We start from the raw sequence: 27,582 nt of genomic DNA, 5'->3' as shown, positions 1-27,582 counted from the left end.
GGATACGAAAATATTTTATATTGCTATTATATAAGTTGTTTGTAAATATTTTATATCAAAAGAATGTTAAAAATCTGATAAGAGTAAATATGATGATCGTGTATAAACAAGTTTATAAGTTAATCAACAGAAACAGATAAACCTTTATACGCTTGTAAGTTAATATTCGTTTTACAAATATTTTATTATAGTAATAATAAAATATTGTTTGTCAATAACAAGTGTTTTTTGTCAACTTGTTAATTAACAAGTTTTATTTTTTGTCAGTTTGTTAATGACAAGTTTTTTGCCAACTTGTTAATTATAAGTTTATAGAAAAATGTGGAAACTTTTACTATATAAACTCTCTCGTAGCGATGAGAGTAATCACAACAAACAAAATCTAATCCAGAGTAAAGACACTAGACGCAAGAAATATGGCAATCATTTCCGATGACTGGAACTTCAGCGGCAGCCAAGCGGCTAGGGAAGCCTCAGAAAACCACCTAGGGTTTTACAGCTCTAAAATCTTTGCCAAGTGCGATCCTAAAGGGAAGTCCATTTTGCCTCCTGTAGCTGAAACCGCTGTGGCTGAAGAAGTCGCTCGAACTGCGGTTGTTACAGCCGTCGAGAAAGGCACTGGAAACGCTTATGCTCCCAGTATAGGCCTTCCGGCGGCCAAAAGGTAATATATACTGATATACATAGATAGAGCTATAAAAGTATCGTTTTATCATTTTTTAGACAACTTTTTTTTTTGTTTAACAAAAACGTTTTGCCTTTATCAGTGCCGTAGCGGAGTACCTAAACCGTGATAATCTTCCGAAGCAACTGACAGCAGATGACGTGGTTATGACTGTTGGGTGCAAACAAGCCATTGAGCTTGCGGTTGACATCTTGGCTAAACCAAAAGCCAACGTCCTTCTTCCGAGCCCGGGCTGGCCATGGGACTTAGCTCGATGCATCTTCAGCAAACTTGAGGTCCGCAAATATGAGTTCCTGCCCGAAAATAACTTCGAGATCAACCTTGACAGCGTCGAAGAGAAAGTGGATAAGAACACGTTTGCAATATTTATAATTAACCCTCACAATCCCAATGGGAACGTCTACTCTGAAGCTCATCTGAAGAAGGTATTTTACATATAGTTTAATTAGCAGTATTCACATATGGTCTTATATTATAGTCTTTTGATTGTACCTATATTAATGAATCTTAGCTTGCTGAGCTGGCCAAGAGACTCAGGATAATGGTGGTTTCTGACGAAGTTTATAGATGGACCGTGTTTGGGAGTAATCCCTTTGTTCCCATGGCGAGATTCTCGGATATTGTACCTGTGATGACACTTGGATCTATATCGAAGGGATGGCTTGTCCCCGGATGGCGAACTGGCTGGCTTGCCCTGCACGATCTAGATGGTGTCTTCAAAAGGAAAAGGGTCTGGTCCATTTTGTTCGATCTCCCTCTTTAATATGTTTTGATATCAAGAGTTAAAATTCTTATTAGTTTTATTGTCCTAATCTTGTTATATATGAACAGGTCGTGACTGCTGCTAAAGAATTTCTTGGGATAACTTCTAAACCACCAACTGTTATCCAGGTACATGACTTTCTAGCTAGTTTGGACAGTACTTCTTTGAACCAGATATAACAAAATGTTATGGACTTTTCAACTTATTACCAATTTTTCTTTTATTTATATTTGTCGATTTTATCATGCAGGCGGCTATTCCTGCCATCTTGAAGCATATTCCTAAAGAATTCTTCGATAATAGGCAACGCATCCTGAAAGATAATGCGGATTACGCTTATTCTAGAGTCAGTGATATAGCCACCCTTAAATGCTTCATGAAACCTGAAGCATGCACCTTCATATGGGTATATTATATTTTTACCACGTTGCCTTAATACTTAATTATATAACTTTTTATTATTTTGAAACCATTCTGTAAGTTTTTGAATCATTTCTTCTCGCAGACCAAGCTGGATTTAGATGCGTTTATAGACATTAAAAACGATCTAGACTTCTGTGAAAAGCTTGCTGCTAAAGAAAACCTTGTCCTTTTGCCAGGTATTAACCAACATTCCCATGAATTAATTACCTACGATGACGATCAACGTTTAATGGCTTAGCAGTGAAGACACAATATAAACTCGATCTAATTTTATTAGGAATCCACATCTAAAGGTTAAGAACGAAAGTATATATGAAACCTATTATTGCATTTAAGCTCATGTCATATCACTCAACTCGAACCGGAATTGATCAGATCTTAAATTCGTATGATTGATCTGGTTCTATCCATAATTGGTCTGACCGATACCTACTGCAATCCATCCTATATATCATTCATGAGAATTTGGAGATAGTGAGCCCCACACAGGTCAATAAACCTATCAACTCTAACAATTTGTAACATAACATATATTCTCTTGGATTGGTTTAGGGATTGCTTTTGGTCTAAGTGGCTGGGCGAGGCATTCTATCGACATGGATTCTTCAACTTTGGAGGATGCCTTTGATAGATTGGAGAGCTTCTGCGATTACCATTCAACACCGCCCTATGAAACGGCCCATTCCACTACAGATGAAAATTAACTCTTCAAAGACGTCAACGCATCAACTGAATGGGTTAACTATGTATCTTGGCCTAAAGTCTTTTATATATATATATATATATATATATATATGTGTGCTAATAAATGGGTGTTCTGTTGATTTGAGATAAATCATTAGCACTTTCATATTTGAATTTGTAACAAATAAAGTTGGTGTGCTTTATCACCAATCGTGTGATCGTTTCTTTTCGTCTTTCGATATTTGATGTATTTTCTACTTTTTAAAATAAATAAAACTTCTTCGCTTCCACGGGAATCAGATACGGTTACAAGCTTGTTTTGAACAAAAGTATCGAAGTGTATCTATTACATCCTTAGTTTCGTCCACCCACTAAATTCGGAACGTATTTTCGAAATTCTTTAATATCGATAGCTGTTCTCAACATTCGACGTTGACTCTCGGGAAAGTGAGATTTTTCTCGTTGTCTCGGATGCCAGGAGTTCTCTTGACGTCTCCGGAATATATGGTTCCCGATGATCTCCACTAAACTAGTAACCTTCTATGTCGATGAAGCTCAAGTCGACCATAGGAGAGGATTCAGATACTTACCAATAGTTTTGCAACGCCACCAAAGCCGGCATGTATGTAACGCCATGCGACGCTTAGAACCACAACCAACATGCAGATTACGCTTATTCTAGAGTGTTTAATAAAAATCACACAAAATTCTCTAATTCTTCTACAATCATCTAAAAACTCATTAAAAATCAAATCACTTCAAATTTCAGATTTAATACATCCTTCTAAATGATTTTAAGGATTTTGAGAGATTTTAGGGATGCCAAGGTCCGATTGGTAAAACTATTGGTTTTAGAAACTTTAAATAATTGTAATGTCCTTAAAGAGTTGAAAGCTTAATCCCCAATCACAACCAATATAACCTTAGTTGAGGTACTAAGAGTATCTCCAATGGTGTTACCACCATTGGAATCCTTAGCAATATTAAACTTTTTTTTTTTTTGAATAGTTAAGGATTCTATCAAAATTATATGTTCGATGGTGTTCTTTAATTTGGAGTTCTTAGTAATATGAGATACAATAGAGGTTTCCAATGTCTAGAAAGATTCATAATGCATGTTTTAAAAACGAAGTAGGACGGCAGCAAAATCCTAATATATTTCTATAGACATTTGGGTGGTGATGATTTTAGATACATATCTCCATCAGTGCCTGCGATCAAATAGAGAGTATCATAAAGATTAATCTCTACTGTTTTCCATAAGATTATCTATATGGGAAAATGGTTTACCTTCAGATATATTGTAAAGGTTGGTTCTTCCTGAAGCTTGACCACAATACTAGTTGCTGCTTCAATATCTTCCACTGCAACAAGAAAGAGAACTCAGCACACCCCAAAGTTAACATCAAGACCTGCAATTAGGTACCGTGCTTATTAGTGCTTTTCTTACAGTTATCATCATTGCTGCATGATCTGAAGGAATGATATCTTCTTCATGCGGCACAGCGAAGCCTGTAAAAGAGAAGGAAAGTCCAAGGGAAGCACTAGAGGCTCGGCTAAGAGCCGCACCACCAGTGAGACGACTAAGGTCAAGAGCAGGGTGTGCACTTTTGGCCTTCTTAATGTGTGTGTTCCTTCTGTTGCTCTGTTTGTTACTGCTGCCACTTTTGCTCGGTGATGACGATGCTCTCACATGGTGCTTTCTCCCGTGGCTACTGCCGCCACCATTACTACTGAAATCAAGTGAACTAGACTTGAGAGCTTCTGATAGTGTCTCAGATTTGGCCTTGACCAAGCCTGATGATGAGGTTCCCACTTCCATCTTGTTTCCCCACCAGTGTTTCTGCACGTTTGTCTGTTTTTGTACATATTAATCATTTAGGGGTTGATTTATTTGTACATATTAACTACTAAAATCTAAAATCTTACTCAGGAGGTTGCCATGTATCTAAAATCTTTATCTTTACCAGTCATCTAAACATAACACAGAAAAAACACAGATATAAGAAAGGTTTGTATAATCAATAACAAAATCGATCTTAGTTCAAAATATATGATGGAAAAACCTTTTCAATAATTCCAGAAACTTGCAAGTTCGCCATCTTTGCTAGACCTTATCGATTCACCCCTTCCAACTGCATCAAACAAGGGATCCTTCAGTCACAGCAAAGCAATGCAATCAAACAAACTCTCTATATAGTTCGATACGTCACAAGCAGTCATAAGAAACAAAGGAGAAGCCCCGAACAAGGACCTAATCGATTTCCCTAAGAAAACTTATGATCGATCGCAGATTACGATCAAGAAGTTCGGTTCAATTGAAGTACCTTCACACCAAAACCCTAGGACTACGAGCATGACTACGAATACCAAAAGAGTTAGCGCCAGATATCATCAGACTTCTCGATGTGGCGCTAAACAGCAAAAGAGGAGGAAATCTTCACCTCACAAGATGAAATCGACGAAAGAAATCGCCAGGAACGGAAGGAGAGAGACGAAAGAAATCGCCAAACCAAACACAATACTTTCCCCATCCAATGGCTACATGCCACGTCTATAAGGATTTGGTCCTCAGACCATCCGCAACAGCTATCCATGATGAATCCTTAACCTTCTCTTTCTTCCATGATGAAGTATAATAATAATATTTTGGTTTATTTTCTTAAGGATCAATCCTTAATTAAGTCATTTACGGACCTGATCCTTATGGACGTGGCATGTTGCCATTGGATGAGGGAGAGAGAGTATTGTTTCGTTCTCTATCTCTTTCGTCTTTCTTCGCTCTGTTAATTTTCTGGGGAAGTTTTTCTAGATTGATAAGTTCTGGTATCCGAATCACGGAGGGAATTGATCACCTTGCTGATAAGAGGAACAAAGCCGAGTTCGATGTTGAGGAGATGAAGATCGTCTGGGCCGGTTCTCAAGGTTTCCGATCGAATCGCCCGCCTTGTCCCCTCCGATACGGTGAGTCTTCTTCTCCATCATCCTGATTGTATATGATTTTTTGTTTCATGTGTTCGATTTTGTGGTAATAAATACCAGAAGCCTGCGTGAGTAGTGGAGGAGTATCTTGTACGACGGCGGTGGAATTGGAGAATAATGATCTTGTACGACGGCGGTAGCTCATGTCTTTATACTTTTAGTTACATGTTCTCACATTTGAAAGGAATTAGCTTTTTTTTTAATGTTCTTATTAAGCTATGAATCTGCTTTTGTAAGATGGTTAGTATATAGAGAGAGCACTATATGTTCTTGAATTGTTACTTGTTCATTGTGAATTTGTGATGGTAAAGCATCTTTAACATTGACTGCAGTAACATGTTCTCACGTTTGAGTGCAGGTTCACAAGCGTGACCATTAAGGACTCGCCATCGATAATGCTGAAAGGAATGGAGGGAAGCACCTTAGGAGTTTGGGCGGCTCTTGGAGAAGGACGGGCTTATTTCCCGGACGACGGAGTCTTGGACCATATGCTTCACTCAGATTTGGCTCCGTTGAGATACTGTGACGATGATGGGAGCGTGACTGAAGCATACCCTTTTAATCTCAATGGCTCACCGTTGGGAATAGCGGCTATATGTTCACCTGACAGAAGATATCTTGCGATGATGCCTCATCCTGATCATCATCTCGAGTTCTTCTCTTTTCTGTTCGGTCCTCTCATTCCATGGATGACATGGACACCATCTATAAGCAATTGGGTATCTCTCTTTCTGTCTCTCGTCTTCATCTAAAGATAGTGTCTTTGAACTGAAGCTGATGATATAAGTTTTTGAAAAAAAAAAATATTTTGTGTGTGAATATGCTTTAGGACTGTTTTCACTGAATAAGAAGATAAACGATGTTTTTTTTTGCAAGACGTTTAATTTTGAATGTGTTTATTCATTAGGCAGAAGAAGCTAAGCTAATCATACAATTGGATGAGATGGAAGCTACATATTACAGTCTCTTTGAGCAAGCTTATGATTCATCCCTCGATGTGAGCAGATCTTTGCATCACTATGAGATGTCTAACCTTCTTAGTGATCAGTATGACGGTGAAGGCGCATGTATGGTTATCAAATCTGGATCTCATGACAAAAAGTCTCAGGTCATTTTCACCATTTTTTTAACAAGCTTCCTGTCTCAATTTGCTGTCTCATTTTTTAATCAAAGACACTTATGGTTATATGGAGTTTTTCTTGCTCTCTTTAACATTTGGTGACTATTATGCTGGCTAAAAAAAAACACCATTGGACATGAAAATTTAATCAGAGTCCTTAACTATTCAAACAAAAAAATTAAAAAAAAAATAACAGTTTAATATTGCTAAGGACTTATAATCCTTATTTAGAGATCAATCCTTAATTAGTTTAGTTATTATATTATTATTTTATCTAGGTTTATGTGTTAAAGATTTTTTATCGTCCTCCGTTGGAGATGGTCTAATAGGCCGTTTTTTCCACAAGTGGCTGAATCTTTCTCCACGGGATCTTTACAAACATCTTGCATCACCCGCGCGACACCTGTACATTACCAAAATAACTTAGCTTAAACCTCTGCCACGTCAACCTCCCCTGATGACGGGAGCCGTTAACTCTGACGGCGTTACATGTCGGTTCCTTAAATGAAATGTTTGTATTCCTCCCATCTCTTTCCTTGTCGGCTTGGCTCAAGTTAAGTAACGACGAACATATAATCAACGGCTCCAGATTCATAAATAATTTTTAAACGGACAGGATTGATTTTGAATATTCTCTTCTAGCCTTTTGCCTTTATAAACTCTCTCCTCTTCTTCGTTGGTTATATTCTCTAATCGAATCTGAAAGCTTAAAGATCTGTGTGAAAATCGAATCGGAGAAGATGACTGACGAACATAAACACGACGAACCTGTAACCGTTTCTGAGCCAGCTGTTGAGATTGTAGAGAGGGAATCGCTGATGGACAAGATATCGGAGAAGCTCCACCACGACGGTTCTTCGTCGTCAGATGACGAAGACGACAAGAAGAAGAAGAACTCTCCAGAGAGCTCTCCGTCCTCGATGAAATCGAAAGTTTACCGCTTGTTCGGAAGGGAGAAGCCTGTCCACAAGGTCCTCGGCGGTGGAAAACGTACGTTTTGCTCCTCCGATCTATCTCGATTTATCGAATTCGATTTGTGATTTGAATCTGGATTTGTGATTTGCAGCGGCGGATATATTCATGTGGAAGAACAAGAAGGTGTCTGGGGGTGTACTCGGTGGTGCTACAGCCGCTTGGGTTCTCTTTGAGCTGATGGAGTATCATCTCCTCACTCTGCTCTGCCACGTCATGATTGTTGTGCTCGCTGTGCTGTTTCTCTGGTCTAATGCCACCGTGTTTATTAACAAGTGAGTTGATGATCATTGATGTGTAAGTCTCTTATCGATTGTTAATGATTTGATTTTTTTTTTTTTTTGTGTTAGGTCTCCACCGAAGATTCCTGAAGTTCATATCCCTGAGGAGCCTATTCTCCAGCTTGCGTCTGGGCTCAGGATCGAGATCAATAGAGGGTTCTCTTCTCTTCGTGAGATTGCCTCTGGAAGGGATCTCAAGAAGTTTGTTACTGTGAGAGTTCAGTCTCTCCTTTTGGGAAGTTGTGTGCTTTTTTTTATGTTTGTTCTGATGATCTTTGGACGTTTTTTGATTGAGTAGGCTGTTGCTGGCTTGTGGGTTTTGTCGATCTTGGGTGGCTGGTTCAATTTCTTGACATTGGCATACATAGGTAAGTACTTAATCTTCCATAACGTGTAGTCAATGTCCTTCTCATGGAACCCTGATGACTTGATATATTGTTTCCTGCAACAGCCCTTGTGCTGCTCTTCACGATTCCTCTTGCCTACGACAAGTACGAAGACAAAGTCGACCCGTTGGGTGAGAAAGCGATGATCGAGATCAAGAAGCAGTATGCAGTGTTGGACGAGAAGGTGTTGAGCAAGATCCCGATGGGCCCGTTGAAGAACAAGAAGAAAGATTAGGTTTACATTCGTCGATTAGAAAGAACGAACACGGTGTTGTGAAATGGTGTCGAAGCTATGTGTTAGATATCTTTTAATATGTTATTTGGTTTTTTGTTAATTGTTGGTGAACGTGGAGGTGATACAGTTAGTGTTGGTTGCTCTCTCTATATATGACCAAGAAGTTTAAGATACTTGAATGTTCGACATTGCAGTCTCGTGTTTTAAGATTGTTAATTTCGTTTTGATGCAAGTCAAAGTTGTTGTTTCCTGATCTTTTTTCATCTCTTTGGTTAATCCACATATCATTTATGTCTCTGAAAGTTTGATCGGTAACTACGTTACTACGATAAGAAGCCTTGGGCGTATCTTATTACATGCAATGAAACTTCCTGCCTTCAGCAACGAACATTATTTAGAAGATTGAGTATTGAGCAATAGTCAGGATGGCCGAGTGGTCTAAGGCGCCAGACTCAAGTTCTGGTCTTCGTGAGAGGGCGTGGGTTCAAATCCCACTTCTGACAATTCCTTTCTTGTTTTTATATCTTAATTTTTTAGTCAATCATTTGTGTTTTTACTTATGGTATGATCACTGATTTTGCAACCAAATGCTCGCCGTCCTTCTTACACTTATTTGTTTTTTTATATTTAACATTGGTGAACAGCTCTAAGGATAAATCAAACTGCAAGTATAATTTCCCATGAGACAAACCTGCAAATGGCTTTTTTTATAATCCAATAATGTGGGGATAAAAGAAGATCTTGCAAAATGGGGGAAATAAACAACATTATTGTAACAAAACCAACAAAGCTAAGTTACAGTAAAGAGGGAAGAAGCAAAGCAAACAAAAGATACATCAAAAGATCTCTCGTCAGAGAGAAACATATTGAGAAAGAGACTTGTTGTGGTTATTATCACCGTCTCCAACGTTCATTCGTTTTACATGTTGACTCTGCGTCGGTTAGTCACCAGTTCTGGATTTCCCTTCTTCATCATCGCTACGAACTCTTCGTAGTTTATTTTCCCGTCCTGTGAGATTTTCCATTTTACACAAGAGAAATGGTGTTTTAACAAGACTTATAATATATAAATGAGAAACCAAACATAAAAATAGTAATGTGTGTATATAACAACGTACACGATCGGTGTCAACTTCAGCAATGATCTCTTTGATGGATTTGTCATCACCCATGTTGTATTTCTTCATGGCCTGCTCTAGTTCTTCCATTGTTATGTAACTAAAAATAACACAAAATCAAAAGTGTGAGAGACTTTGTAACTTGTTACTAAAGAGAGATAGACTAATGTTTTGTTTTTTGATTACCCGCTGTTATCCTTGTCGAAGTACTGGAAAGCAGTGTACAAGTGATCCTCACGTTCGATTCTGTTCATATGCATTGTCGCTGATATAAACTCCAAGTAGTCAATCGATCCATCTCCATCCATATCAGCCTATACCAAAAAAATAATAACAATAAAGCCTTTTGGTTGATGCGAGGGGGAGAGAAAACAACCAAAAGACTTACTGCTTCCATCAACTGTTTGATTTCAGCCTCAGAGATCTTATTGCCAAGCTTTGGGAGACCGGTTCTCAACTCCTCCAAGGTGACTATTCCGTTTTTATCGACGTCTAGAGCTTTGAACATCTCTTTCAGACCAATGATTTCTTCTTCAGATAGGTTCTCTGCTATGACCTGAAACAGTAGAGAGAGATTGGCTTTAATAAAAAAAAAAAGAAGGCTAATGGCAATTGGTTTCACTTAGTGTTCTTTGTTTATTACCTTCAGTGCCATCTTCTTTAGTTTGTTCATCGCTCTGAACTGTTTCATCCTGGACAACACAGCATTGTCAAGCGGTTTGTCTGACGCCTCTCCGTCTTCTTTAATCCACGGATGGTCTGCGTTTCGAATTTAAAAAAAAAAGTGCTAAGTAACAGTGTTTAATAATCAAAACATGTTTTACCAAATGTTTCCTTACTTAGCACTTCACTAGCTGTAAGCCGGTCTTTAGGGTCATACTTCAACATTTTCCTCACAAGATCTTTGGCACCACTAGACACAGACGGCCACGGATCAGCTGAAAAATCAAGCTCTCCTTTTAGAATAGCATCAAAGATCCCTGTCTCATTTTCTGCACAACAGAACAAAGAATAGTAACTAACCACATTCATGGTCCAGTATTTTAAACCGTGATCAAGACATTAGTAGTACCTCCCCAAAAAGGTGGGACACCGCTGATAAGGATATAAAGAATCACACCGGCACTCCAGATATCAGCCTCTGGTCCATAGTTCCGTTTCAAAACCTCCGGAGCAACGTAGTACGCGCTCCCAACAAGATCCTTAAACTTATCTCCCGGTTTAAAGAAGACGGATAGACCAAAGTCCGTAGCTTTCAACGGAGAGCTCTCGTCTTTGCTCAAAAAGAGAAAGTTCTCAGGCTTCAAATCACGGTGCATCACGCCCATAGAGTGACAGCTATGCACAACCATCACCATCTGCCTGCACAAATCCGCAGCTGCTCTCTCCGAGTAATGACCTTTCGCTATGATCCTATCGAAAAGCTCCCCTCCTTCACACAGCTCCATTACCAGATTCACCGAGTGTCTGTCCTCGTACGCTCCCTTCAAGTCCACTATGTTCCTATACAAAACTCAAAACACACACTAATCTTAATATATATATATATATATTAGTGTTGTTCGTTTGGCAAACGCAGCTTTTTACGGCTGCGGCTGCATCATGTTCACTAAAAGCTAATTTTTATTAGCGTTCAAAATTGATTGACGCTAGATGCAGCGTTCTGTTGCGGTTCTGCGGCAACAGAATAGCTGCATCTGCCAAACAAACAAAAATATAGCCGCAGTCATAGATAGCTGCGTCTGCCAAACGAACAGCACTATTCTTATTAGACTCATTACTATTTTTGGGATCTTGACTTACCGGTGGCCACTGAGATGGTGCATAATCTGGACTTCGCGGCGGACATCTTCAATGTCGTCGCGGTGGACGAGGCGGCGCGTGGGGATGGCCTTGCAGGCGAAGAGTTTTTTGGTCTCTTTGTGAGTGACGAGGTAAGTGACTCCGAACTGGCCACGGCCTAGCTCACGACCGAACTCGTACGTTCCCCTGACGTTCTCCATCGGTCGGCCTAAGATCCGACCGTTCTGCTGAGGGGATGCGGCGGAGCGGGATCCTCCGCCGGTTGAGGAAGATCCGACGGGTGTGGAACCGGAGCCGGAAGATCCGCGGCGTTCTCCGGAGGTTGGACATGGTGGACGACGTTTCCGGAGGAGGAAGAGGAGGACGGTGGTGGCGAACCGGAGGATTTGGACTTGCTGTGTCTGTGTCCCATTGTTCGAGCGAACTTTCTTTCTCTGAGTCAATAAAGTCAACTGAGAGATAAAAAGATCTGAAGGTCTTTTTATGTCCGAAGATGGAACACGGGAGGATGGAGATTACGTGGCGTTTTTTTACTGGCGTATAGCTGGAGCAATTAACCCGCGTATTTTTGGAAAAAACAAAAGATATTATAAAGACTAATTGTTTTTCCAAATAAACTATAAACCAATGAATGAATGAGAAAAAATTTGAAATCTTTATATTTATGTATTATCCTACAATGAGACGACCGATTCAATCTTTTGCATTTTAAGATTGAAATTAAAATAAAATTACTACTGGGATTTAATCACTGTAGTTTACAAATAATTGATACTGTTACGATTGTTAACTATTTATAAAAGCCAAAAGAGAAAAGCCTCTGGTCTGACTAGAAGGTTTTACTCGGTCAACGATATGAACAAAGACATGAAATCCCAGAACAGTCCTTTATTAACAGAAGAGAAGAGTCAAAGTTTCGGCTTATATCTGACAATAGCTTTTTCGGATCCTGAAGGAACAGCTTTACTCTGTACTCTCAGAACAGCTTCATCAAGAGAGAAAGAAAGATCTCTATTGAAAAGTTCTTCCAAGTACAACTCCGCTAAATATAATAGCACCAAACCACTTGTTCGACACAAATCTATGCAAAAAACATCACAAAACCAGATAAGTGTTTTAGCTTTTTTTGTTCCCAAGGCAAATCACATATTGAGCATTCATCAAAACTGTTAACTTACTTTCTACTACAGTCAGCGCCAGATGATAAGTCAGCTGTCCCTATTTGCCATCCTAACTGTCCCAATGCAGCCACCAGCGATGCGTAGTATTGCCACCCTTCACCATTAATGTGAGAAACCAAAAGAAAAGACTATAAGATAGAATTGGTTATCACAAAAAGAAGCTTTCAATGAGTACCAAGATCTGCACTCAGTCCAGAAAGTACAAGCAACCCCATTGATGCTGTGCCAAACCCAGTGAGCCAAAGCTTTGTATTCTCACCGAACCTAAGAGCCGTCGACTTAACACCAACCTTCACATCATCATCTTTATCCTGGAGAATAGCTACTTTGTTACTGTTCATAATCTATTAAAAGTTAAAAGTTAAGAAGGAAGTTGAATAAGACCTGATGTGCATAAATAGTATCATAAACAAGGGTCCAGCAGATTCCTGAGAGATAAAGAGGGAGTACAACAGCTGTCTCTACGCTTCCTTTAACTGCAGCCCATCCTAACAATGCTCCCCAGTTTATGGTCAACCCTAAAAATGCTTGAGGCTGCATGCAATAACAATCCAAGAATCTGTAATAAATAAAAATGTAAAACATCAAGAAGATAATATACTGACTAAAAATTTGAGAAGCTTTTAAATTACCCAAAATGTAAACCTCTTCATAAGTGGGTAGGAGAAAACAAGGAACAAAGAGGAAGCCCCTAACACACGGCTGCAGAAGAGATGAGCTCAAGTAACTCAATCACAAAAACCAAAGGGAAGGTTTTATAATCTTCAAAACAAAATTAAACCTGTAATTGTTAAGTTGGAGAAGAATCCCTAAGCCTAAAAGCAACTGTAACACTAGAAATTTAAGCCCTTGGAATGGTGTCAAAAGACCACTGGCTATAGGTCTTAATCTTGTACGATCAACCTGGATAGAAAAATTAATGCATTTAACATAACAAAAAAGATGTACATGTTTGACATGTACATGTTTGACATCACTTGTTAACAACAACAAAACATACCTTTGTATCAATGTCCTGATCAAGCAGATCATTAATAGTACAGCCAGCACCTCTAAGAAGTATAGCTCCGCAACCAAACAAACCCATCATTTTAAAACTTGGAAGGCTCCCAGGATCAGCAGCCAACGCAATTGACCTAATACACAAGAATGAAGCTGAATCTCAAAAAAAAAAGTGAAATGTTTGTATTCCTAACCTACAAGGGAAAGCAATAAAACATACCACATACAAGGCCAAGCAAGCAACCAAGTACCAATAGGTTTATCAAAACGAGCAAGCTTAGCATAACCTCTAGCTCTTTCTGGTAAATACAAATCTATCCAAGAATCTTCTTCCTTAACACCACCAAAATCCCTCGTCTCCTTACGACCCCTCTCCAGAACCAAAGACGACGACCACATTCCGCCAACTAATCTATTAGCTTGGTGATTATGGTTATTCCATAGAGTATGCTTACACAAAGGATTGATGTAATGTGTAACAGGTATTGGGAAGTATATATGTTGTTGAGGTTGGAATACAGAAAAGGAAAATCGAGTTGTTGTTGCCGAGACGGATGGTTTCAACAACCGTCGTGAAACACGGGACAGCACAAAAAACGCCATCTTTGAGAAGAACAAAGAAAGCTTTGCCTGCAAGAAAGATAAAAAGTTTTTTTAAGCGTTTCAAAACGCCAAACAAAACAACGAACTAAACAAGACAAGACAAACATTCTTACGGTAGAAAGTCCAACTGGCGATTAAGACTAAATTTAAGACCCTAAAACGTTCGTGACGTTTCGGATCACTCCATAAGGTTCGTCAACGACGAATCTCTCAGAGCCTGATCTCCGTTGGTTCTAGCTAATTTAGTTCATTTGGACAAAAAAAAACAGAAACTAAAACCGAACTCAACAGACTGGTCGGATTAGGAAGAAGAATGGGAGTGGGAAGCTTACCGGCGGCCAAACAACGACGCCGGGCGTGAAAGAGAAACTCTCTGAGAGGCTAGACTTCTCCAGTTAACTTAGATGGATCATTAATGGGCCATGCATTATTCTCTTTTCCGGGCCGGAATGAAATTTATAGAACAAAATGATTACTACAATATTAATATATATTCGACCAAAACAACAATATTAATATCATATACATGAGATATTAAGTGAATATCTCACCCAATCAAAAATGTTTTGTTGATCAGCCATGATGATGATGAAACACATTAGTGGGGTCTAATTTATATATCAGTGAGTTGATCATTTGAATATATTTCCCCCAGTTTTCTTTTCTTTTCTTCTTATGTTTTTCTTTCTTGAAAAGGGCATTCATATTAATTAAAAGACCCTAGTTTTCTTTTTATAAATTGTAAATATCATTAGCATCTACTGAGCAAAGAAGGTACAAGAACATCACATAATGCAACTTGAGACCAAGATTGCTTGATAAAGCAAAATACTTGTACAAACCCCAAAAGGTTTTAAAGGCTTGTAGAAACTCATAAGACTAATCCAAGGATGTTAGCTTAATGCTACCCAAATTGAAGTGAAAACTAATTAAGCACAAGACCTATGTAGAATTGGAACAAAATGGATGATCTACTAGTTTAGATTGGTGGTGGTGCCATTGCCCTTTATGGTCGTCAACTCATAGTTTTTACAATCATTGCACGTTTAATATATACATGCATACGTGATTGCGACTTAATTTCTTTGAAACTATGGAATGGTTACTATAAAATCAGTGTGTTTTCTCCTCCGAATATCATCTCGCTATAAGATTTTATTCAGTAAGTTAAATTTACTCGTCCGATATAATTTAACAAAAAGAAACGGTCGTCCAAATTAACCAATACCACCACTATCACTAGATATGTGCTTGTTTTGGAACACATCATTAGATATGTGTATACTATATGGGAAATTTAAAATTAACTGAAGGATCATTACAGAATTCGATACTTAGACCATCTTACAAGCAGTGCCGGTCTAACGTTTAACAATGCCCTAATCCAATTTTAAAACTATGTCTTTTATATTTTGTATTGAAATTATAAAAAAAACTAATATAAAAGTAATTTAAAATTTTGAACTAAAACAGTAAATATAAAACATTAAAATATATTTTTTTGCATTTTTTCATGTAAAAGCATTCATTAAATAAATATAGTCAATTCTTATAACAGTTTTGATCGATAACAAAATCAATTTAGGTAATCTCTTAAATAACATGTTATACTACTAATAACTATTTTTACCTTTAATTTTTTTTATATGTGATGATCGATATTCTATATTCTAAAGTGCACACTAAATAATTTATATTTTTCAATAACATCATTCTTTAAAAAAAAAATATTATAGTAGGCGATCTAATCTATTTTGACATTGATTCTTGTAGAATAATAATTCCCATAAATAAAATCCACTAATTATGTTCGAATGAATATCACTTTAAAGAAATTTTCAGTATTTGAATTATGCCTTCAAAATATCATAAGTAAAAATACCTTCAAAATATCATAAGTAAAAAATGCCCACTAAATAATTTATATTGTCATATAATTCATTCTTTAACAAAAAATATTATAGTAGGTTTTCTAATCTATTGCGACATTGATTCTTGTAGAATATTAATTCCATAAGTAAAATACCACTATTTATGTTCGAATGAATATCATTTTAAAGAATTTTTCAGTATTTGAATTATGCCTTCAAAATATCATAAGTAAAAATGTCCAATAAGTATAGTTTCAATTAAAAAATCTTATAAAATTATTTTTATCTATATAGTAACAAAAATTTATAGAAAATATGCCCCTTTAAATTGGATGCCCTAATCGATGGCTTGGGTGGCTTCCCCTCTGGGCCGGCCCTGCTTACAAGAACCAAAGGATTTCATAGAAATGGAACTCCACGTACAAGACCACACTTATTCATTAATAATTATATTGAAAACACCTTAATAAGTAAATTGAGAAAGTGATGACTTGATGGTGATGGGGATTGTGATGGTGATTGTGATGGTGATGGTGATTAAGCTTTATGGACGTGCTCCTCCATGTCAGCAACCATGCTCTTGACGAGTTTCATGTAGCTGCTTGGTTCGTGGACTTCATCGTTGCGCTTCTCCCAGATCATAGTGATTTTGCCGACGCAACTGTCTTCAGTCCTGGGAATAAATTGGACGACGATGTCACAAACCTTGAAATGCTCCATCACGTGACCTTCAATTCCTCTAGCCGTCATTGTTTTATTCTCATCGTCTATCTCTCTCTTCTCCTTGTATACCTCCTGCTTTCCATCTTTATATGCATGGGTTCGTTAATTAAATTTGGCTCATATTCATATGCAATGACACACTTATCAGCTGGTGTATAATTAATCTTAGGTGTGTTCTATATATAAAATGTTAAATGCATTTTGAGAAAATTAGAAGGTATAAGAAAATAAATACCCAATGTGTAGTTCCAAATCTTGATACCCCCGTGAGAGTCCCATTCGCCTTCGTGAACGGTGACATTCTGAATGTGGTGGCCGATGGTATCAGGGAAGAGATGGTTCTCACTCTTCCACCGCTTGTAGTGTTTCTCCGCCGTCCCTTTTAAAGGAACCTCCGTCACGTATGTTCCCGACGTTGCCATTTCTTTCTTGTTTTAAAGCTTTGGCTCTCTTTTTTTTGTTTGGTTGATGAAAGAACTCTTGTCGTCGCCAAGGTTTATATAGTGAATGTGACGGTAAAAATATGGTTTTACCGTTCTTTGATCAATCATTTGATAGGGCATGTTAGAATCTTCTGTTTCTTTTTTACTTTACAACCGATAATGTTCAATAAGCATTAACGAACTACATAAATGTTACTCCACTATTCAAGGGTAATAAAATTCTCGATCACATTATTAATGTGGGCAGTTGGCACAGAATCATTTAATAGATCATGCACATACACATGTTTTTCTTTGAGTAGCTTTCTTATTGACATCATTTTCAACTTACTATTTATTTGAATTATTACATCGATTAATGATTTTTTTCCCACCTTATCTTGGCGAACCATAATAAAATTCCCCTTTCCAAACGATCTTGTACAACGAATTAATAGCTTCGGTGCGCCGAATCAAACCTTTTGGAGTGCTCATTCGTTACGTTTCACAATCGCTGTGCAGCTGTTTTAGATCACTCTCACTTCATCAACTGTTTAAGTAGACAAGTCACTTCTAATGGTATGGGCTCGCACCTTTCAAATGGCGCGTTCCTTCAGCATCTTCTTAAAGTTGATAACTGACTGCGTTTGAAATGAATGCTTCGTTATTACAATACTTACAATATTTTATGGTAGTATTTTAGAGAACTCGAGATGGCTAATCTCCAAATATTGGGAATGAGCGAAAAAAACCGAAACAAACCAGTATCTCTCTTATATCCTCGTGAAAACACAATGTATAGAGCTTTTTATTTTTCCTGTTTCGTAACTAGAAGACTTTAGGTCAAACCGTCCTCTTTTAACAAATTTGTTTTTGAGCAATAGATATAACCGTTCGTAAAGAAAGCATCTAAAATAGCATTTTTTTCGTCAAATTATATTAGAGAAATGGGTCGAGCCCAGAAATACAAAAGAACCCAAAAGACAAAAACCAGCAAAAAAGCTCAAAGACGAAACTGGCCAGAAAGAAAATCTAAACAAAAGTCCGAAGGCCCACAAACGAAAACCCTAGGGCATCCAACCTCTGCCTCCTCGACAGGCGCCTTGGTCCCTCACCATCTCCTCCGATTTGAGCCACCGCCGGATAACCAACCGTCATCGGGGCTCCACGGAACTCACATCTCCACACTTTCTTCACCGCAAACGTCTTTTCTTGTCAGAGAGCGTCAATCGAGAACTCGAGATCTCATCCGCAGCCGTTTATCATGATCACAAAGAAGAAGGCTTTGCGTGAACCATCAACACTTACCATCGGATAGCTTCGAAGCTCCTCCGACTACACCAACACCACCCGAACCACACATACATCCAACAAAACGAAAAGGAAAGAAAAGAAACAAAAAACAAGCAAATCCTAATACAGCCGCCGACGAGTACAGCTTAACTAGACGATGTGGAAGCTAGAGTCGACAGTTTCTCCTTTAACGGAAAGGAGCCACGCCGGAAACTTGAACCGAACGCCCACCGCGAGAAGGATGCGGCGCCGGGAGCAAAAGCCGAACGTCCATCGCGAGGAGGGTGCGACGCCGGAAGCAGACAGAGACAACTTGTGAAAGACGGAGATCTATCTAGAACAGAGACCGGACCGACGGTGGCTATGGAAGCCCACGTCGTCGGCCAGATTTAAAGCTCGTCGGACTTTAAAACGACATGAAAGTGAGTACGTCTTTAAAACGTCCAAAATATAAAACACTTATCATTATATTGTATATATAGAGAGACGTATATATGAAAGTTTATTGGTAAGAGAGTTAATTACATGTATTTATTTTATTCGTCTTAATGAAAGTTTATTAGTTTCCAATCACTATCTGGTTGCATAATGATATGCACTACTGTTGCCTTATTATAATTCAAAACCAAGAAATGTGCATGTGTAATTTATATACAAAAAAGCATTACAAAGTTCATTTGTAATGCATAAATCAACCAATCTATATATAATAGCAAACCTAATTTTGTTCTCTTATGACATCAGCATTTTTTTTATAAAAAAAAAATTCAATCCAATGATCAAAGTTGATTAAGTTCTTCAATCCAACGGACAAATTTTGTTTTCGTTTAAAAAATGACATCAATCATTAATTAGAAGAAACGTGGTCAATCCAACGCCTTCTTTCAAATAACTTTTTTTTTGTCAAATCCTTTTTCAAATAACTATTGCACCTTTTTAAAACAGAAACTTGTACCTTTTCATAATCTTATATATTGAACTTTTTTGAAACATAAACCTATAACAACTTTGTTTCTTTTTCTCTCTTTTACTGCTTCACATTATCTCATTCATAATTTTCTTAAAACATAATCTATAACAACTTGATTTCTTTATCTCTCCTTTACTGGTTCACATGGATCTCAATCGGAAAATTTAGGACCCTTACCTCTCTTTGTTTTTTGTTACTTTTTGCCATCTTAAAATCTCAAGGTAACTTTTCTTGTATTTCTCAGAAGCTTAATGTATATAGTGTAGATAGGTTTTATAAGAGTACTGAGTATTGTATATGTCAAAAATTATTTTAGAGTATTAACTAATAGAATTATTAAAACATTGATAAGATTTCCAAAACTACTAAAACAAAATCTGAAATAAGTGAATGTATTTGAATTAATCAAACTTCATCATAAATCACATATTCGCCAAAGTACTATCCATATACATATACATAATTGCGTAAGATACAAGGTTTGATTAACTACAAGTTTTGTTGGCAATATTCAGATGGGTATACGATGATTTATAAATCTGGAAATATTACTGTGGGATTTGTAAATCTGGAAATATATTTCACTCAAAAATTTACCCATAGAACACATATTCACTAAAGTACTATACATATACATAATTCTATATATAATAGCAAAACACAAAAGGAGTGCACAAATATAATATAGTTATGTGTACAGGGTGTTCTATTAATAATAGCAATCCCAATTAATGTTGAAAGGTTGAGTCTTTTTAGTTATATTTTTATAGTGATTGTCTATTACAAATTTTTTGTTCATTCCTTCTATGGCAATTGTTATTAACTGTTTTCATTTTTCAAAATTGCATTTCCTTATATATTTTTAATAGTATCATTTTAAAATAACTGCTTTTAAATCGAAAGTAACTAATTCATATAAGTATCATTTCAAAATACCATTATATTAAAAAGATGTGACCATCTAAGTTGAAAGTTGTGACTATTCATATAAGTACTATTTCAAACTACATTTTAAATTAAAAATCTTTTTAAAGATCGCATTTTAAAATCTATATAAAACACATATTTAGACAAAAAAATTAAAATTCTCAAAGCTATAGAATTTTATGATAAAAGACACATTCTTATTCATTATTTTAAAATCTCTTAAATTCAATTAAATTTTAACTTGAAAAGATACATCTTCATGAAAGATACTTTCTCATACATTTTAAAAAATATCTTTAAAAGCTAATGCAATGTTTAAAATGAAAAAAAAAACATATTTTTTGCATGTTAAATGGCTAAACAGTTTTTTTAAAACGAATCCTTTTGACATTTTTTGAATCATTTTGTGTCTTTTCGTTATAACGTTAATTAAAGGTATGGATTTTCATTCTTGTATTTTTCTAAATACACACAAAGCGCTTATGCAAGTTACTTTTTGGTGTTGATATTGTCGATCTCATACCAATCTCCGATTCGTGACACTGACACCTCTTGCCTCCGAACATTCAGTGACCAAGACCGTGATTCTTTTCCACCTTTCCTTCATGTTGCCGTGATTGTTTATACGGTTAAGTAATATATATATATATATATATATATATATATATATATATATATATATATAATAAAAGGACGTGGGTGATTAGATGATTGATTTTTTAAACTCACGGCCAAACATTGTTAGTCTTTGTTGTTTAGTGATCAAGAAGAAAATTAAAAACACGTGACCATTATATTTGTGATGAAAGGTCACACCCGGTTCATGTGAATATGTACATCTAAGTAACTTGCATAAAGCGCTTGTGTGTATATATTTTATGTTTGTTTTGGTAATATTTAAAAGATTATTAGATTAATTTATAAAAAGTTCATCCCTTGAAAAAGTCAAAGGTAACAAACAAAATAATGGTATTAATTTTACTTATATCTTAAAAAAGTTGCAATTGTACATTCTCGCTTATAATTTCTTTTGTTTCTAAAGCTGTATTTTTATTGTATAATAAACAATGTTATGTTAGAGATACTGTTGTGATTATTTAAATGAAAAATTTCAATTAATTGGATGAACATCTACAACTATTTAAATGTACCATTGTAACTTTTTATGGTCAAACGTTGTAAGTTTTAGTATTCGACCGTTGCAACATTTAGTGATCAACTATTACAATTTCTATCTCCATTGCAATTTTTTGCAATTTTTGTGGTTAACCATTTCAATATTTGCCACTATATATAGTAGTTGTGATCATTTAAAAAATGCAACAACAAGATCATCGAAACAAAGAAAAAACTGATAAAAGTTCAATAGAATGATCATCATTTTTTTTTTGGAGAAACACATTAAACCTTAAAAACTTTGTTTGTATCTCTTGTATATTAGTCTAATATAAAAGAAAATTTAGTTGTTCTTTCACATGTCTCTTTTAATTGTTGAATGATATAACCTTTCGCATGTATTTAAATTTTTAAACAACACACTTTTCACGCTTTTTTAATTTCTGAATGATGTATCCTTTTATATATTTTTAATTTATAAACGATATACCCTTTCACATTTGTTTAAAATTTATAAGTAAAACATTTTTAATTAATTGATACATTAAAGTAATTAATTATTTTGTTATAATTAAGTGAATTGTTGTAATATTTTACCAACCCCAATTAACCAAAATATTAAAAAGTATTTTCACGTGAACTATGACGACGGTTGTATCAGTGTGAGAGATTATATAAAATTTTGGAAAGGTATTAGAGAGTAAAATTTCAAATCTGCAATGAAGATGTATTATCTTCTCATCACACTTAATATTGTTTATGGGGATGCTGAGAAGGTTTCTTTTAGAGGAGACAATAAACTTAAATGGAGAAAATGGGAGAATGAAGATTACATACATCATGGTTATATTCCCAAAGGTATGTTAGTTTTTTTAATAATATTATTAATGATGATCAAACTTGGACATTAATGTTTTCAATATCTTTTATTTATAATAAAGTTCTAATAATCTTATTTTCATTTTTAATGTTTTATTTTAACTATATCAGTTATATATATTTTAAAAATAATTATATATTTTCATTTTTAAACATTTAATATTGAAAATTTAGTATTAACTCTCCTCCGCGATTTCGCGGGGGTCTACATCCTAGTACTCTTTAATAGAATATAAAATAGTATATGATCAAATTTGATCTATTCCTAGCATGGCGGTGCATTAAATAGTTCGGATTGGGTTGTAACTTTTAGTTGCGCTCCATTGGGATTTGTAGTCTTTAAATTAGATATGCATGATTTTACGAGATCTAAATGATTGGCCATACCTAAAATATGTGTTTTGTTGACAGAAATAATTTTTTGGTCATATCAAATAAATTATTGGTCGTATTTTCTCTACGATTTTGGTTTGTCATCTACAATATATGTATGTTTATGTTTAGAAACGAATTACCAATCAAGTAGGGTGACCTAATTGTTGATAGATCAAAGCCAGTTACCAAAAAAAATGTTGATAGATTCACCATAAGCTCATTAGGATACTAAATTCGAGTTTTCAACTTGGTTTTGATCATGATTGACTGTTATGGATGATTTAGTTGATGAGAGTACCAACTCAATAATATATACTGGCATACTGCCAATGTTTAAGGAATCGTTAACAAATAACTAATCATCTTGTAGAGAAATAGCATTTAGACAAATTTACGTATTAATAATTTAATATCTATATTAGTTATTATATCTCATATTTATGATAGATATTGAATAAAATATTAGTTTAAGTTGGATGAAATACTTTAAAATAGATGTAAGAACATATAAACTTATGAATTTACAGTAAAGGTAAAATTTAAAAAAATTGGCACTTGATTATAGACAGATTGATGGCAACGAAGATATATTTAAACTGATCATAATTCGTTTTGATGTTACTTTAGATTAATTTTAACTAATTTAAACATGTTAAATTGATTTGAATCACTATAGAATCAATTTTTTATAAATTTGTTTCACCTATGACAAATGTGTGATGGATACCATTATACTTCTCAATTTTAAGCACTGATTCATTATGTTATTACAAACGTGATCTCTTTCTCTTTATGGCATCTCAATTGTCTTTGCTGGCTTTTAAGTTTTTCGGATGCTTGATTTCCTTGGAGAAATTGATACATACAATGCATATTTGTGCACACGATAAATAAAAAGGATTATGAAGACTCAAATTACCAATGGGCTTTAGAAACTATGTTTTCTTGGAATCGGAATTACACATACCTTTTTTGTTCAAAATATTACACATACCTTTTTCATGATTTTGTTCACTTATTCTCCATCTCTGCAAATCTAATGCATGTTGTGTTTCAAGGAATAGAAGTAATTTGAAAAGTACTTAAATATGTTTGTTTGTTAAATTTTTTACCTGATTTTATTTTACAAATTATATGTTTTGAGTTATTTATAAGTTAAAGATATACTCTTAAGATGCTCAATTACACATAGCAGCCTTGTTTGATTTTTATTTATAATAAGTTACTAACTAAATTTAAACTATTGATATTATATAAATGAAACGTGTGAGCAAATATTCACCCAATGCTTTTATGATCAGCCATGGGGATATGTTCTTCATATCGCGATAAGATACGCGAAATAAACGTTTAATCAGTAAAACTTACTTATCCGATTTAACGCAACAAAAAACGGTCGTCCAAATTAATCAATACCACTAGGCAGTTGATATGCGAATATATGGAAAATAGTAAATTCATTAAAGATGAAGAACATACATTATTCTTAAGTATCATTACATAGAACTCGATACTTAAACAATCTTACAAAACATGTCAAAAGAAAAAGCACCTTACAAAAACAAACGGTTTCATAGAAATGTAACTCCGCGTAAAAGACCACACTTATTCATTATTATATATTGAGAACACCTTGAAAGTACATCGAGAGAGTGATAATTTTGATGGTAGTGGTGATCATGATGATCTTGATTAAGCTTTGAGAACGTGGTCCTCCATGTCTACAACCATGCTCTTGAGGAGTTTCATGTAGCTGCTTGGTTCGGGGACTTCATTGTTGCGCTTCTCCCAAACCATAGTGATTTTACAGATGCAACTATCTTCAGTCTTGGGAATAAATTGGCCGATGAGGTCATAAACCTTGAACAGCTCCATCACGTGACCTTCAAGTCCTCTAACCGTCATTGTTTTATTCTCATCGCCTATCTCTCTCTTCTCCTTGAATACCTCCTGCTTTCCATCTTTATATGCATGTGTTCATTAGTTAGATTTGGTTCATATTCATATGAAATGATGCAATAGATTCTCAACATCATGATTGTAACTTAAGCAGTATATAGTACTACCATAACCGTGACACACGTAGGCGTAGCTGGTGTATAATTCAACTCACATGTGCTGTATATATAAGATTTTAAATAAATGAATACCCAATGTGTAGTTCCAAATCTTGATACCCCCTTGGGAGTCCCATTCGCCGTCGTGAACAGTAACATTTTGAATGTGGTGGCCGATGGCATCAGGGAAGAGAAAATTCTCGCTCTTCCACCTCTTGTAGTGTTTCTCCGCCGTCCCTTTTAAAGGAACCTCCGTCACATATGTTCCCGACGTCGCCATTTCTCTCTCTCTCGTTTTTTTTTTTGGTCTAATCTCTCTCTCGTTTTTATGCTTAGTCTCTCCTTTTTGGTTTCTTCGATGGTATAACTCCTGTCGCCGCTATGACTTATATATAATGAATGTGATGGTACCGTTTCTTTGATCACTCACTTGATAGGGTTCTGCTCTTCTTGTTTCAACCGACAATGTTCAAGAATCATTAATGAGGTACATAAATGTTATTTTTCATGGGTAATCGAAATTTCTATCGAGTTATTAATACGGATAGTTGGCAATTATCATTTAGAAGATAATCGTATATGCCCATATGAGTAATTTTTGGGTTTATCCTTACAGTAAATATTTAGATTCATCAACCAACAAATAATAATTCGTATTTTATATTCAGTATTTTAAAAAAAATATTGTCAAATTATATTATATTTTAAATTTAAAAGATAATAAAAATTATATAGTAATTGCAACAAAAGGAATTTTTTTTAAAAACCATTCAGCAAAACCCTCAATCATAAACCCTTGATAAACTCTTTGGATAAATCCTAAATCTTTGAATTGAAAAAAACGAAATATTTTTAACACAGTCAGCAAAATACTTGATTATAGATCCTAATTATTAAACTCTAAATTTCTAGGTAATCCTAAATCCTTAGATAATCTTAAACCCTATGATATATGATTTATCCAAGAATTTAGAGTTTACTCAATAGTTTAAAGTTTATGATTTAGGGTTTATTGTTTTGCTGATGGCATTAAAAGTATTTTTAAAAAGTTTCTTTCTTGCAATTACTATTGTTTTTTATTTATTTTTATCTTTTAGTTTTCAAAATATAATATAACTCGACAATATTTTATTTTATGTTTTAAAAGATATTGAATATGAAATAATGAAATACTATTGGTTGATACACTATAGGATGTAGGGCTGGACATATATACTTGTTACCCGTCTTAAACTCGTTATTCGGCCCATATTATCCCTGTAAACACAAGTACTCGTCTTAATAAAGGCAAATAACAAGTAAGAAAATTTAACTATTTGCAAGTCCAAACCAGATAACAAGTCTTAAATTTATGTTAACTACTTGACTTGTTTTGACTCTTGACTTGATTTTTAAAATATTTTATAACATTTACATTGTTATTTCAGCTACTTTAATATTTATATAATATATCAAACATGTGGAAACAAATAATTTTCTCTTTTTTCATCAAATTCTACGCTAATTTATCTCACATCGGTTGTAACATAAGAATAAGCAATGTTTGCTATAAATATAGATAATCACCTAATCTTAAAATTATTGAAATGAAAATTTTATTTTAAAGACTCAAATACAAAAAAAAATTAACTTAAATAAACAAATACAAGGTATAGTAAGTTATTAGCAAGTACATGTACAAGGCAAAAATTTTATTACAAGTATAGTAAAAGTCCCGGATATTTGCTTCGTGCCCGGCCAGGGGCGGACCTACTTAGAAGCAAGTGGTTTCAATTGACACCACAAAAAATACAATAAATAAAAGTTTTTAAGCTAAAACATTAAAAGTTCATGGCAAATTTGGTTAAATCTCCCTCGGTGAACCCACAAATCATGGGTTCGATCCTTCCCAATGGCACTTTGAACCCAGTTTTTTTTTTTCCTGGGACCGCCACTGTGCCCGGCCCTAAGGGGATAAACCTAAAAATTACTATGGCGATATACACACTTATGGTGTGTATTCTCCTTTTTCTTTTATCATCTTCAACCTAAAATAAAATATATATGTTCGAATTTGACCCAAAACATGGTGGTGCATTAAAAGCTCGGATTAGGTTGTAATTAATTAATTTTTAGTTGTGCTCCATTGGGATTTGTATAGTCTTTAAAATAATGCATGATTTTTTTAGATCAAAACTATTTTTTTAGATCAAAATTATTGGTTCGTGGAAGCTCCCTTAGTCCAGTGGTTTGACTAAGGGTTCATTAATACTTCTACATCAGGAGGTTTAGATTTCAAATCCCAGTGAAACGAAATTATGCGAATTAAGGGAGAAAAGGCTTACAAGAGGTTCTGCAACATGGCGCAAAGAGTACCGTCATGCATAAATACGATATGGTGGTTCAGGTGAGGTGATGATCCTCAATATATTGAGATTTAAATTTAGACTTATGACCCATTTTTACATGGGATCTCGCGCGGAAGAATCAAAAAATTATCTCCAATGAAGTGGGAGTCCTGGTGGCACCCGTCGTAGCGATGAAGATCGCTAAAAGTGTTACGCAAGGTCACCAGTATCAATCATATATCGCCTGTGGTGGCCAAAGTTGGTTACAGAATTTGACTCAAGGAGAAAGCTAGATGGATCGTGATAGTGGAGGATTGACGCTATTGCGAGGAGGGTCAGGTACCGTTTTCATAGTTTGTTAAAGTCCTTTTTCTTTTAGACGTT

At 35.3% G+C, this 27,582-nt stretch overlaps 8 protein-coding genes and 1 non-coding gene across 10 annotated transcripts; 4 read left to right on the top strand and 5 right to left on the bottom strand.

Moving 5' to 3' along the window:
• The first annotated feature begins 773 nt into the window (after positions 1-773).
• Positions 774-2,622, top strand: LOC108853700 (cystine lyase CORI3-like). The gene is made up of 6 exons (XM_018627117.2): positions 774-1,110; positions 1,197-1,415; positions 1,517-1,576; positions 1,699-1,854; positions 1,954-2,047; positions 2,424-2,622. The coding sequence occupies exons 1-6, from the start codon at positions 832-834 to the stop codon at positions 2,573-2,575; spliced, it is 960 nt and encodes a 319-aa protein (XP_018482619.2). The 5' UTR covers positions 774-831; the 3' UTR covers positions 2,576-2,622.
• Positions 2,623-3,960: 1,338 nt separating this feature from the next.
• On the bottom strand, positions 3,961-5,023 carry LOC130511761 (ABC transporter G family member 27-like). The gene is made up of 3 exons (XM_057009322.1): positions 4,883-5,023; positions 4,622-4,709; positions 3,961-4,410 (listed from the first exon to the last, which is right to left on the bottom strand). The coding sequence occupies exons 2-3, from the start codon at positions 4,655-4,657 to the stop codon at positions 3,961-3,963; spliced, it is 486 nt and encodes a 161-aa protein (XP_056865302.1). The 5' UTR covers positions 4,658-4,709; positions 4,883-5,023.
• A 165-nt stretch (positions 5,024-5,188) lies between these two features.
• On the top strand, positions 5,189-6,821 carry LOC108852628 (probable phosphoribosylformylglycinamidine synthase, chloroplastic/mitochondrial). 2 transcript variants are annotated; one of them, XM_018626127.2, is made up of 4 exons: positions 5,189-5,519; positions 5,598-5,662; positions 5,896-6,256; positions 6,445-6,821. In XM_018626127.2, exons 2-4 carry the CDS (start codon positions 5,655-5,657, stop codon positions 6,757-6,759), a joined length of 684 nt encoding a protein of 227 aa, XP_018481629.1. In that variant the 5' UTR covers positions 5,189-5,519; positions 5,598-5,654; the 3' UTR covers positions 6,760-6,821. The 2 variants fall into 2 exon arrangements, with proteins under 2 accessions (XP_018481629.1, XP_018481631.1); XM_018626129.2 differs by lacking the exon at positions 5,598-5,662.
• Positions 6,822-7,333: 512 nt separating this feature from the next.
• On the top strand, positions 7,334-8,704 carry LOC108849252 (reticulon-like protein B1). The gene is made up of 5 exons (XM_018622794.2): positions 7,334-7,647; positions 7,724-7,904; positions 7,980-8,121; positions 8,209-8,278; positions 8,362-8,704. The coding sequence occupies exons 1-5, from the start codon at positions 7,398-7,400 to the stop codon at positions 8,529-8,531; spliced, it is 813 nt and encodes a 270-aa protein (XP_018478296.1). The 5' UTR covers positions 7,334-7,397; the 3' UTR covers positions 8,532-8,704.
• Positions 8,705-8,950: 246 nt separating this feature from the next.
• On the top strand, positions 8,951-9,034 carry TRNAL-CAA (transfer RNA leucine (anticodon CAA)). The gene has a single exon. It is a non-coding gene; the product is annotated as a tRNA-Leu (tRNA).
• Positions 9,035-9,219: 185 nt separating this feature from the next.
• On the bottom strand, positions 9,220-11,911 carry LOC108855584 (calcium-dependent protein kinase 3). The gene is given in 9 exon segments (XM_057009695.1): positions 9,220-9,540; positions 9,650-9,749; positions 9,836-9,963; positions 10,038-10,205; positions 10,293-10,408; positions 10,489-10,641; positions 10,722-11,152; positions 11,453-11,771; positions 11,774-11,911. Coding segments are annotated over 9 exon segments (1,596 nt in total). The 5' UTR covers positions 11,865-11,911; the 3' UTR covers positions 9,220-9,450.
• Positions 11,912-12,096: 185 nt separating this feature from the next.
• Positions 12,097-14,238, bottom strand: LOC108853258 (4-hydroxybenzoate polyprenyltransferase, mitochondrial-like). Its single transcript, XM_018626694.2, has 8 exons — positions 13,856-14,238; positions 13,634-13,769; positions 13,415-13,536; positions 13,266-13,335; positions 13,018-13,167; positions 12,809-12,944; positions 12,631-12,727; positions 12,097-12,533 (listed from the first exon to the last, which is right to left on the bottom strand). Exons 1-8 carry the CDS (start codon positions 14,236-14,238, stop codon positions 12,464-12,466), a joined length of 1,164 nt encoding a protein of 387 aa, XP_018482196.1. The 3' UTR covers positions 12,097-12,463.
• A 2,254-nt stretch (positions 14,239-16,492) lies between these two features.
• LOC108852114 (MLP-like protein 328) lies at positions 16,493-17,302 on the bottom strand. The gene is made up of 2 exons (XM_018625612.2): positions 17,068-17,302; positions 16,493-16,915 (listed from the first exon to the last, which is right to left on the bottom strand). The coding sequence occupies exons 1-2, from the start codon at positions 17,252-17,254 to the stop codon at positions 16,647-16,649; spliced, it is 456 nt and encodes a 151-aa protein (XP_018481114.1). The 5' UTR covers positions 17,255-17,302; the 3' UTR covers positions 16,493-16,646.
• Positions 17,303-24,256: 6,954 nt separating this feature from the next.
• LOC108850067 (MLP-like protein 328) lies at positions 24,257-27,582 on the bottom strand. Its single transcript, XM_018623658.2, has 4 exons — positions 27,196-27,582; positions 26,088-26,128; positions 24,965-25,317; positions 24,257-24,775 (listed from the first exon to the last, which is right to left on the bottom strand). Exons 3-4 carry the CDS (start codon positions 25,149-25,151, stop codon positions 24,507-24,509), a joined length of 456 nt encoding a protein of 151 aa, XP_018479160.2. The 5' UTR covers positions 25,152-25,317; positions 26,088-26,128; positions 27,196-27,582; the 3' UTR covers positions 24,257-24,506.

Source organism: Raphanus sativus, chromosome 4 (assembly GCF_000801105.2).
Source record: "Raphanus sativus cultivar WK10039 chromosome 4, ASM80110v3, whole genome shotgun sequence".
Taxonomy (NCBI): domain Eukaryota; kingdom Viridiplantae; phylum Streptophyta; class Magnoliopsida; order Brassicales; family Brassicaceae; genus Raphanus; species Raphanus sativus.
This window is presented reverse-complemented; position numbering and strand designations above follow the sequence as displayed.

Coding starts and splice junctions, on each gene's coding strand:
- LOC108853258 (XM_018626694.2), bottom strand. CDS start 14,238: ATGGCGTTTTTTGTGCTGTCCCGTGTTTCACGACGGTTGTTGAAACCA. Junction 13,770..13,855: donor CTTGCTTGGCCTTGTATGTG/GTATGTTTTATT, acceptor CTTGTGTATTAG/GTCAATTGCGTTGGCTGCTG. Junction 12,534..12,630: donor GGCGCTGACTGTAGTAGAAA/GTAAGTTAACAG, acceptor TTTTTTGCATAG/ATTTGTGTCGAACAAGTGGT.
- LOC108852628 (XM_018626127.2), top strand. Junction 6,257..6,444: donor CACCATCTATAAGCAATTGG/GTATCTCTCTTT, acceptor TTTATTCATTAG/GCAGAAGAAGCTAAGCTAAT.
- LOC108849252 (XM_018622794.2), top strand. CDS start 7,398: ATGACTGACGAACATAAACACGACGAACCTGTAACCGTTTCTGAGCCA. Junction 7,648..7,723: donor GGTCCTCGGCGGTGGAAAAC/GTACGTTTTGCT, acceptor TGTGATTTGCAG/CGGCGGATATATTCATGTGG. Junction 8,279..8,361: donor CTTGACATTGGCATACATAG/GTAAGTACTTAA, acceptor TTCCTGCAACAG/CCCTTGTGCTGCTCTTCACG.
- LOC108850067 (XM_018623658.2), bottom strand. CDS start 25,151: ATGGCGACGTCGGGAACATATGTGACGGAGGTTCCTTTAAAAGGGACG. Junction 24,776..24,964: donor GATTTGGAACTACACATTGG/GTATTCATTTAT, acceptor ATGCATATAAAG/ATGGAAAGCAGGAGGTATTC.
- LOC108852114 (XM_018625612.2), bottom strand. CDS start 17,254: ATGGCAACGTCGGGAACATACGTGACGGAGGTTCCTTTAAAAGGGACG. Junction 16,916..17,067: donor GATTTGGAACTACACATTGG/GTATTTATTTTC, acceptor ATGCATATAAAG/ATGGAAAGCAGGAGGTATAC.
- LOC108853700 (XM_018627117.2), top strand. CDS start 832: ATGACTGTTGGGTGCAAACAAGCCATTGAGCTTGCGGTTGACATCTTG. Junction 1,416..1,516: donor GTGTCTTCAAAAGGAAAAGG/GTCTGGTCCATT, acceptor ATATATGAACAG/GTCGTGACTGCTGCTAAAGA. Junction 2,048..2,423: donor AAACCTTGTCCTTTTGCCAG/GTATTAACCAAC, acceptor GGATTGGTTTAG/GGATTGCTTTTGGTCTAAGT.
- LOC130511761 (XM_057009322.1), bottom strand. CDS start 4,657: ATGGCGAACTTGCAAGTTTCTGGAATTATTGAAAAG. Junction 4,411..4,621: donor TTTCTGGAATTATTGAAAAG/GTTTTTCCATCA, acceptor GTACAAAAACAG/ACAAACGTGCAGAAACACTG.